The sequence below is a fragment of the Sylvia atricapilla genome, chromosome 1 (genome assembly GCF_009819655.1).
Source record: "Sylvia atricapilla isolate bSylAtr1 chromosome 1, bSylAtr1.pri, whole genome shotgun sequence".
Taxonomy (NCBI): domain Eukaryota; kingdom Metazoa; phylum Chordata; class Aves; order Passeriformes; family Sylviidae; genus Sylvia; species Sylvia atricapilla.
Window position 1 is genome coordinate 130,842,971 of NC_089140.1, and position 11,296 is coordinate 130,854,266.

At 39.5% G+C, this 11,296-nt stretch overlaps 1 protein-coding gene across 1 annotated transcript; it reads right to left on the reverse strand.

The window, feature by feature from the left end:
* Positions 1–435: 435 nt before the first annotated feature.
* RIDA (reactive intermediate imine deaminase A homolog) lies at positions 436–11,177 on the reverse strand. Its single transcript, XM_066334096.1, has 6 exons — positions 11,050–11,177; positions 6,713–6,818; positions 6,130–6,184; positions 5,218–5,286; positions 3,654–3,709; positions 436–3,222 (listed from the first exon to the last, which is right to left on the reverse strand). The coding sequence occupies exons 1-6, from the start codon at positions 11,109–11,111 to the stop codon at positions 3,160–3,162; spliced, it is 411 nt and encodes a 136-aa protein (XP_066190193.1). The 5' UTR covers positions 11,112–11,177; the 3' UTR covers positions 436–3,159.
* Positions 11,178–11,296: the final 119 nt, after the last annotated feature.

Sequence of the window (11,296 nt, forward strand, 5' to 3'; positions counted from 1 at the left end):
TTTTTGATAATTGTTTTATATTTTATCAAAAACTAAACAATTTTCATCCCTTAACTCCATCCAAGAAATAACCATTCCTCACTGCAGGGAGTGCTGGGCAGTACACTTGAAAGAACAAACTTAATTTCCAAGCTAACAAGAAAGTTCTGGTAGAATTTTTTTTCCTAATTACCAATAAACACAACCCTAGAAGAGGTTAAATTTGCACCCTGTCAGTTTTGTGCAGACAGATAGGCACGCTGTAGGAGCTCAGAAGATCCCAGCCCATGTGGCTGGCTGGGGCTGGCTCTTTCACTCAATGAGGAGCTGGTTTTAGGTAAACACTGCAGCAAGAGCAAGTGCTGGTAGAAGAAGATTAGGGCAGTTTATGCGGTTTAAGAGAACACAGTTGTATTAAAACTAGGTAGTGACTTTTTTTTTTTTTTTCCCTCTCTCCATTGTTTAATCTGTAGAGAATATAATCATTTAGAGAAGAAAGAGTCTTAGTAAAAGAAACACCTGGTAGAACATTCACATTTCAGTACTTTATACATTGCTTTACTTTCACAGGAACAGAGGACCTGTTTTGTGGTGGTTTTTTAGTTATATGTGATAGAAACAAATTTTATATACACATATCAGGATGCCACAAGCTGAATTGCAACTTTGTATTTTGCATGCAGCTCAGTCTAGCAAAGGAAAAAGAAAGTGTTTTTAATAAACCTCTATTTAAAACTGGATTTATTAAATGTACTAAGTAGTTTGCAGATTAAGACCTAAGAGATAGGCTTTCCCTGTTGGAGAATCATGGCTGTTGACCTTTTTGTTTTAAAGAGTAGAATCAAATAATATAACTCTGCTTAAATAAAACAAATGTTTTACGCTTCTCTGCGGAAGGCTGATTCTTCTTACTTTGAAAACTACTATGTTAGTGCTGTAAATAAGAGGGCTTATTTCAGTTATTCTAGACTTCTTGTACCAGAAAAATACATATCAAGAAAATATCTTGAATGGCTTTGATTTAAATATATAGTCTAAAAACTACAACTGTCTTCACCTGAAGAATCATAAAGCTAAAAGGGAATTTCAATTCTGGAGTTTTTGCAGAATGGCACCTACTTACTGATAAAAACACTTAATGGAAGCAGTGTGTTCTGCCTTGTTAGCTGCATCCAGCATGGAACTTTTTCCAGGTGACACTGACATTTCGGTCTCAGGCTGCCCCTTACCGTGGAAAGCGATGGCGTATCCGCTCTCCTACCACCGAAGACTCCCAAGGAGCGCTACAAATGGACTTAAACCGGCCAAGGCACAAGTCAGCCGCCAAAAAAGTATCACAGCTGCCATCTAGTGTTGGGTTCGAGGTGGGCACAAGGGCTGCGGGACACAGGTTAGCACAGTGGGCAAGAAGGGGAGCAGTGAGAAGGGATAATCACTGTGGTTATAAAAGGCTGAACTCAGCTCACGTTCAAGACTTGAACTAAATCTCATACAAATCAGTGAAATAAATCCCAACCAAGTAATCACACCTAAACAAAGCTGTAACAGAGAAACCTAAATATAAATTAGGAATTAAACTCCATTTAAACGTTTAAATGTAACTCCATTCACTTACTTTAGTTTTTATTATTATTAACTGACAAAATGAAGGAACATCTGCTTTGTGTTTCCTAGAAAGTCATAGACATATTAGTACTAACTCCTTCCTAACAAGTCTGACCATGTTTTCCCTTAGGAGGGATTGCTTACGGAGTCAGAGCTATAAAGCATAAGATGCATTATTGGTACAGCCAAGGAGACAGAACAAGAACAGAAGCCAAAATTAATCTAAGTTTATGTACAGAACGTTTATCGAGAGAAAAGCTAGGTATTTTTCAAAGGCTGTTTGGAACAACAAAGGCATTATCTTGCTTCTAATAACAATAATTATCTGCCAAAAAAGCAACATAATACTATTAAAAAATCCTTATATCTGCACATATTTGCTGTGACAAATCTCATTATGAATATTTTTTTCTATAATTGTACAATTTATAAGCTCAGTGAAAAGAAGGAATGGCTCTTTCACATCAAACCTAGGACTGTAAAGTAGGGCTGACTGTTCTCACAGTATCCATTTCTACTTGATAGGAGATCAATACAGAAGGATGGGATAAGTTACTGGCATCACCAGTTGGACTTCTCAGTATTGCTTAATCACCCCATCAAACCGATGCTTCTGACTTTAATGGCACAGGAAAAAATTATAAGAACTGTAATGACATGGTAGCTGAAAGCTTCCAGTCCTGGAGAATTTAATCCTTAGCTATTAGAATGTAGATAATAAGCCTATTCTTTTGGTTCAAGTTATTTGTTATTGAATAGACAAGCTGGAGACCTTTTTGGTAATGGAGAATCAAACCACAATCAGGAAAAGAAAAGTCTGTTCCCATAATAGACAAGCACATTTTTGCAGTTGCAATTATATTTTATTCTCATTAAACATTTTTTTTTAATTTTTGTTGGGTTTTTAAATCAAAACATAGTCAAAGTTCATTTGCTATGAAAAAAATTACAGGTAAGTATTCATTTCCATCTGATTTATAAAGATACCACTTTACTTTAGAAGAGCATAATTTTCTTCTTTCTGAAATGAATATTAACTTTCCTAAGCAATTGCTTACATATGAAAAAAATCTGAGTCCCAACAGTAATCTACTATATAAAGAAAGAGGTTAAGAAAATTCAGAAGCAAATACAGTATAATTCCTCAGAAGTGAAGATGTATGCTAAGCAATTCAAGTGTTCTGTTTTCTCATTTCTGTCATTTTTTTCTGATTTAAAATTGTTACTAAAAACCTACTATTACAAATCAGGATGTCCATGTCCAGATCACCTGTCATATAACTCTAATACATTCACCCAGGTATGTACCTTAATACCTGAATATCCAGTCACCTCCACAAAGGGCAGGTCCTGTCCTGCAATCTGGCTCAGCTGATTTTAGCAGGACTCAGGCACTTTTCAGGGTTTGCCAGCAGAGAACTCACTTAAGTCCTGAAGAAAGCACCTTTCCTCATTAAGTTTACTGATTTCAACTGTGTGTAACTGCTGTAGGTCAGCTGTAGAAATTGGATATAAGGGAGAAGTATTAACTAAGTCTAAAACTGTCACTATAAGATATCCAGTCTCCACTTATAGTCATGCTGAAGCATCTTGGAGAGGTCCCTTTATGGCAATAGCTTCAATCTCAACTTTAGCCCCCTGTGACAAAACAATGAAGAAACATATTAGGAATTCAATGTACCTATTTTATAAAGCAATCGGATGAACAACACAACTTAGTAAGAACAGAGTGACATTTAAGAGACATTATATTTCTGACAGTTGTATTACTGATTTAGCAATGTTCAGTAATATTGTAAATTCAATTTATGCTTACTTAAGTATCATAAGCCCTTATTGCAAATGTTTTATCTGTCTTCCACTATAAACAAATATGTATCTCATAGTCAGATCTCTGATAATGTGTGGAAATAACAACAGTATACTTAGAAAAGAAACTAATTAAGAGTCTTCATGAAAATAATTGCAATCAAAGCTATTTCAAAATAAGAAAAGCATTCAGAATGCTTCGGCAGTAAGGGATTCTAGAAAATTTTGGGTTTTTTTGTAGACAGAAAAGTGACACTTACTTTGGGCAAAGCAGCAACTTGATAGGCTGCTCTGGCTGGGAAATTTGCCTTGAAAACTGTAATTTAAACAGAAACATCCAGCAATCACTAAACTTGGCTAGATAGAACATAATCTGTATGAAATGCAATCATTGGAGCAGTTTTGGATGCAAGGCTACAACACTCCTAAGCCAGCTATCATTTCTCCCTTGTTTTGTTGCAGCCTGCTGTAGTTGTGACCTGGTGGCCATAACTTGCATTCTGCTGACACTGCAGGGCCTTAACACCAACTTGGCTGAAAAAGGAAGATTAAATCAGAATGGTGATCATCCAGTTTCAAACACCAGGGAGTGGGAGATGGCTTTCACAGAAAGAGCAGGAGAGAGAAACAGGCCCCTGCCTAAAGAGATTCACATAAAGTCACCAGGAGTCCAACCTTACTCATATCAAAGGAAAACAGAGGGAAAATAGGCCCTTGATTTATTCCTCCGTGCCCATTTAGACGTGACAATCACAGATATTAGAACAGGGTAAGGCACGGGGAAGGCTACTGGTAAAGATATAAGAGCTGAATTTAGAGAATATTAGAATAGTTCAGGTTAGACAGAACATTTAGAGATCACACAGTCCAATTCACCACCATGCTGCAGCCAAGAACATCTTACACTGTATCAGGTTGCTCAAAGTCCTGTCCAGCCTGACAGAACATTTCCAAAAAATCTGCATAAGAAGTGAAAGTTTTACTAGTGACAGCTATCATAAAACTGTTGATAATGGCAATTTTGGGCTCTTGCATCGAGATAATAACTCACATTAAAGACCAGCAGCAACTGTTTTCTCAAACTCCAGTTGGAGGCAACAAGTAACTGAGCATGCAGCTGGTCTGGTTTTACCCTGCTTAGGCACACACATCCCCCAGGACATTTTGGCAAGTAGGAGACTGTGTTCCTTGCTCATCAATGAGACTTCATTCAAGACCAGATATTGCTATCTAATTAAAAGCCATATTATGATGCTAAAGGCATCAATATAAATAAGGAGCTCATGTCCCAAATTATTCTGCACCACAGGCTCACTGAAATCACCTATTTCAGTCTACATTCAGTTTTGTTGACCAAGCATCGTTCGCTTTTCTCTTCAAGTGGAGCAGCATGGCTCATTCTTGTATAAAGAACATTGCTATTGTCCCATAACAATGACCCTCAAATTGTTTAAAGACACAGATTTTATAGAAATTTTATAGAAATTGAGATAATAAATTTGAAATTCAGCATTTGAAGGCTGCCTACAGTAGAATTATAGCCAGGACAGCAGAGCATCAAGCAAGACAAAGAGACAAAGAAGATCAACCTGTAGGGATAGCAGGAGCTGATCTTCACAGGACAATGAGTTAGTGGGACGAAATCCCACATGGAATTAGGCTCTGCTTGATCTGATACTTGAAAATTGATTTTTTAAAAATTTCTACAGGAATTTCAAAGACTGTGGAACTACATCATCTGAGTCATTAAAACACTTTTACTACTATGAGCATAATTTGTTCCACAAGCCATAATGGTAAAACACAAGCAAAAGATCTACTTACACTGTTTGTAAACATCATTAATATCATTGTAGTCCTTCATGTCGGCCATCAAAACCGTAGTCTTCACAACTAGAAATCATGTAAGTGCAGTTATTTTAGACCTCTGACTTGCATACAAAAATTGAAAAACTTAAGTGCATTTCTTCCTTTTATTTTATATATTTCTCTCAAATATTCTAAACATTTTGAAAAGTTTTGCAGATATTGACCATTAGAGCTACAATCTAGGGAACCGCCTAAAAAAACTGAGCACTTAGTATGTAATAAAACTTTAAGGCATTAAGTCATTCCTGACCAGCTGTGAAAATGCCAAATTCTTCCAAGTGGCACTCAACTGATAAGCAGATCAATCAAAATTACTGTTGTAAGCCAGCTGCTGGCAATAACTTATATTATATATAATGTGTGCTGTCAGAAAAAAAAAGAAGAGTTCATAGGTACTTTTTCAGGAAGGTCTGAAAATACAGTCTATACTAGAATTTTTTCCCAGGACTGTCAAACCCAGCCTTAATCCCGGTGTGGCTCCACCAGTAGAGTCCTCCACCCAAAAAATATTGAGAGTGCCTAGAATATTAATATCACACATACAAGCCTGCTTTCACATGGAGCAAAGTCTAGGAAGCCTAAAATGTCTGTAGTCATTGCAACATTGTCTGTACTGGGGCTTCCCCAGTTGGAAGTAAAATATTAGTACCATTGCCAGAAATGTTAGGTGAAAGGCAGTGTTCCATTGATACCCATTGCAAAGACTTATTTCTTTGCAGATTTCTTTCTTTTCTTTTTAAACCTAAATTCAGAGTTTCTTTTGTTTCTCCCAGCTATTGGTAAGGTTTTTTTAAGGTCACTTGATTTTTTAAATATTTTCATTCAGGCAAAAATTACCACGTTTGCCATAGTCACAGCAGCCCTTACCATTGCCATAGTCACAGCCTGCAGCTTTCAGGACTTCTCCCATGTTTTTTAGAGCCTAAAGAAAAATGAAATAAAAATCTTTTATCTATCAGCTGGGTTATATTTATGTAGGTATGTAAATATGACTTGTGACTTGGCTAAATCCCTGTTTTACTGTAAATTCAACCAGCAAAATTTCAACTGTCAAAAAATGACTGAACTAAATAAAAATTAATAAAAGGGAGCATCTAATAAATATTAAACCATCCATTCATTAGATGTAAGTGCATGATATACCTCCATCTCATCCTATTACCTCACTTTACCTCTTTGCTGCTGGGGAAGTAAAACTTTCCCTGACTCAAGCCATGGTTTTTATTGGGGTGTGAACCTTGGCTTCAAACACTGATTCTTTCTTACCTTCCTAGATGAAACAGATTTCTACCCTGACCTCCAAGTTTTCCAAGTCGTTGTTAAGATGGAATGACTTCCTCCTGCTTTTCCCTCATCTGAAGGATGTGATGTGCTTTCCAGTCTTCACAATTTCTCACAATTCCACATTTAATTAGACACATGCCAAGTTCTTTGCTGGAAGATTTCTTACCTGCTTGGCTTCCTCCTTTGCCCCTCCAGAGACAAGCTGCCCAGTGGAAGGTTCCAGCCCTATCTGCCCTGCAATGTACATTGTTCGGTCCACCAGCACGGCTTGGCTGAAAAAACAAGTGACATCTTAGCTCTAATGGTTCCCCATGAAAACATTTCAAATTTCAAATCTGAAAGCACATTTCAAATTTTCTAGAGTACTTTATAATGTGTCAGAAAGAAGACTGAGGTAGTGCACATGCAGGTCTGTACATGCAGTCATACATCAATCTGCTTATGCTTTTGAAGAGCTGGCATTACACCATTTATGGAAGTGCACAGCTCTGCCCTGGAGAAGATAAACCCTGTTTCTTGCAAACGCACAAGGTCTGAATGCAGCAACACAACGCTAAATTGAGCTACAGGTTCCACACAGCAGATAGCACAGAGGGAAGGTGGAGTAAATAAAAACATTTTTTGCACCTGCTCAGATAAATATTCCATCCCAGTTTGAGAAGCAGATAATACCTTTCAACTACATTTCAGATGCAGAGCAACGAAAGAAAAAAAAAAAAGTCAAAAGAGATTTAACATTTTTCTTCTTGAACAGGCACTATGATAATGAGTTACAGCTGTGAGGTGACACCCTGCATCCTGCTTCTCTGGCTGTACTCCTCCAGAGTAATGAATTTGGCCAGTCAGCAAAACACCTTGATCATTCCATCCCCAGACCAGTCACTCTCCCTTAATCAAATAACCTGAGTGACTTCTTGGCTGGGTTAATTCAGAAGAATGCAAAACTCAAGCTATTTGCAAAACATCTATACAAAAATGTCAAGTGTGCTTTTGCTGAAGTTGAGTTGGCAATTATTAATGTCTCTGCTACAAAGAGGTTAAAAAGTTGAAAACAAAGATTTAAACTACCTAGCAAACATTATGCAAGAGACACAATTTAAATCTCTTCAACCAGTAATTAAAGTAATTTTGCAAAAAAATTATAGAAAGATTCTTTTGAAAGTGTTTATAGTGTGCCAACACCGTTTTTCATCTCTTCTCATTCCACAAGAAAATGCATTGTTTTGACCATTCAGTACCTGTCTCAAACTACACAAACTAGAATTAGGTAACTCCCTGAAGTATCTGAAATAGGAGCTTTGTTTCCCTTTAATGTCAATGGAGAAAGAGGGACACATTCAGAGATTTTTAGTACATCTCTCAACTGAGACTCACTCAGATTGTCTTAATCCATTCACCTCGCAGGGGAACAACCTAATCTAGGGACTCAGTCAAATTATCAAGGCTAGGAAGTTTGAACAATGCCATCATTCCCATCTTTCCTTTTACACCTGTCCTACATGCTCCTGTAATTTCATAAGGGGAAAAATAGCCAGTAACTTGTCAGATATGCTAAACTGCCTTACATGGGGATTATTGTTTCTGTTATCAAGTAACAAAACCACACCATTCAAAGAAGAGAAACCAGTGAATAAAGTAGTTTTCTAGCTGACACAGTCTTGCTCATAGAAATGTGTGCATGTACACATAGGCTTCCTTAATTTTGTTTCCTACCACTCCTTCTGTGGTGGGAGGCCCCCAGAGCACAAACTTCTGTTTCTTTTTGAAGTACAGAGAACTTTGCAACAAGAAGGTATGGGCTCCCCAGTGAAAGAGACCATCTTGTACTGCTTATCACAAAGCAAATGAGTGAAATGTTTATCTCCATAGAGACTTTTGGAGAGTTGTAAATCATGAATAACGTGGGAAAGAACAAGCTGAAGCCTTCTGATACCACTGCCAGATCAGCATCTGCAGCAGCACTACTGGGCCCCTGCTCTGCTCAACTTCCTCCTCTTGCTGTGCTCACCAATGGAATCCTCCATTCACTGAGACTAGGAACAACTGACCAGCCAAGGAGTACACTGCTACTGCACAAGCGAAGCTAAGGGAAACTTCAGCTCCGGAAACTCCAATCATTCTTTAACTGCAGATGCACCCCTTAACTAGGGCCAATCGTAGCTACTCATTAATCAGCATTAATTAATGTGCATCTTTTCAGGTTTCAGTGCACCTAAATGCATAACTGGCCAGACACTGTGACCTTAGAACAACGTTGTCTGTCAGACAGATGGTGTTACGAACCATGCTCTTGGTTAATCAGATCTTCTTTACACAAACGATTGTAGATTAATACAAGAGCAGTATCTGTGTGTCTTTTAAAAGGTTAATAACATTAATGAGATATATAGACACACACAGAGATATGTGTATTTTTATAAATCTATCTACCTACCTATCTCAAGGTACTGGGAAATGGATGCAGTAAAGGAAATAGAGAAATACAGTAAAAAATAGGTAATCAAAAAGCATACTGAAGGGCTGTAGCAGAAGCAGGAATGCAACCCATACATCCCAATTCTTCACTCCACATTAAGCCCTCATTCACATTCACATTCATTAAGCCCTTCATTCCACATGAATTCCTGTGTAACCAAGCTCAGAGTTCAAAGTAGAGATGTGGCAGCTATTTCTTGTGCAAATTCTGCTCTCTGGACTTTGACAAGTTTACTAAAATCTGATAAACTAAGTTAGTGATAAACTTACTGATGTTAGACCCACCATACATTTAACAGGCTGCATAATAAGCAGTATTTCATCAAAAACTACCAATAAGCACAACATTTTGGAGTGGAAAGCTATGTTGAAGGCTGGGACAGTGGGATGTGTGTGTAGGCAAAGAATTGTTGCCTTCCCGTGTCTTGGATGTTCTCCTGATGCCAAGCAATGCCAGGCCCCTGGCTGCAATCCACCAACAGTTTATTGTTTACAGAAGTTAACCTTCATGTCATGTCTCTCTGCTTCTACACTTTGTATTTTTCCATCTTTACGATGCCTATAAGAAGCACAAAGTTTGAAGTTTAGAAAGCTCAGGACACAAAGTAATGGAGACAAAAATGCACCTGGAAGGCACAAAAGTGCCGCTGTAAACATAAAGCCTGAATACAGAATTAAAAGTCCTTAGAAAACATCCTGATAGAAACCCTTCAGTACTTTAGCTATAAGAATCTACTATACTGACTGAACAGTTTTTCATGCCAAATTGCAAAGAGAAACCTTTCTCCAGTTAAAAGTGGGATTTTTCTTTATTTTAATTATATGCAGAACTGTTACAACAACATACTTGTGAAAATGTTGAACATCTTACATATTTTTACAGCACTTAAGTTTTTAGACTGAAAAACATTTATAACTATTCAAAGTAAGAAAGAATTTTCAGTTCCCAGGCACTGATTAACCAAGCTCACCCTGGACTGGGTTCAACCTTCACTCTCCATCACCTGCATAGTCAGCATTTCTAACTTCCCTACACAACATGCTTGTCTCTAGATAAGCACCTCTTTCTGGAGAACAATCTTTTTTTTTTTTTCATCATTCACTTCTTACCACTAATTCCAGAATTACTTTCCCAAACTAACTGTTTGAACCCTTAGGAACTGTTTAACCCTCCTCTTACTGGCTGCAGTTTGCCAAGGCACCGCAGCCCCACTGGTGCTTTGGGACCCCAGGTGTTCCTGGGGGAGGGGGCACCAGGACTGGCCCCTGCTCAGGGGTCCTGCTCTCACCTCAGCCCCAGGCCTGCCTGACACACTCCCAGGGACCTGCCAAAACCCCTCCAGCAAGATCTGCTCCTGCATCTCCCGAGAGACCTCCCACTCCCAAAATCACAGAACTGTTCAGGGTTGGAAGGGTCCTCTGGAGTCATTCAGTCCAAGCCCCGTGCCAAAGCAGGGTCACCTGGAGCAGGTTACACAGGAACGCATCCAGCTGGGTTTGGAATGTCTCCAGGAGGACACTATAACCTCCCTGGGCAGCCTGTTCCAGTGCTCTGCCACTCTCAATATAAAGAAGCTCTTCCTCACGTTGAGCTGAAACTTCTTGTGTTCTAGTTGATGGCCACTGCTGCTTGTCCTGTCAATGGGCAGTACTGATAAGAGGCTGGCACCTGCCTTTGAGGTATTTATAGGTGTTGATGAGTTCCCCTCTCAGTCTTCTCTAAACAGGCCCAGCTCCCCCAGTCTCTCCTCATAAAGGATGCTCCAGACCCCTCATCACCTTTGTGCCCCTCTGCTGACCCTCTCCAGTAGCTTCTTGTCTTTCTTGCACCGAGGAGCCCAGAACTGGACACAGCTCTCCAGATGTGGCCTCGCTAGGTCTGAGCAGAGGGGCAGGATCACCTCCCTCAATCTGCTGGCCAATTTTCCCGATGCACCCCAGGAAAGCATTGGCCGCAAGGGCGCTGCCGGTTCATCGTCAACTTGTTATCCACCGAGACTCTCAGATTTTTCTTAGCTAAGGCGTTACCTGTAGGGACCCAGTGCAGGGGCCTTAGAAGTGCTGATTATCTTCTTCACGAGCGAGGCCATGACTGGACCCGGGTCAGAAGCTGCAGTAAGTGCCGGGGCCTCCCCTCCTGCCCTCCCTCCCCATAGCGTCCAGCCAGCGCACGCTCCCCCCACCACTGCCCGCGGGGGCTTCTGGGAAATGTAGTCCTTCAGGTCTGTGCCGGGGGAGTACGCATGCGCCTTGCCGGGGCGCGAGCGTCCACGTG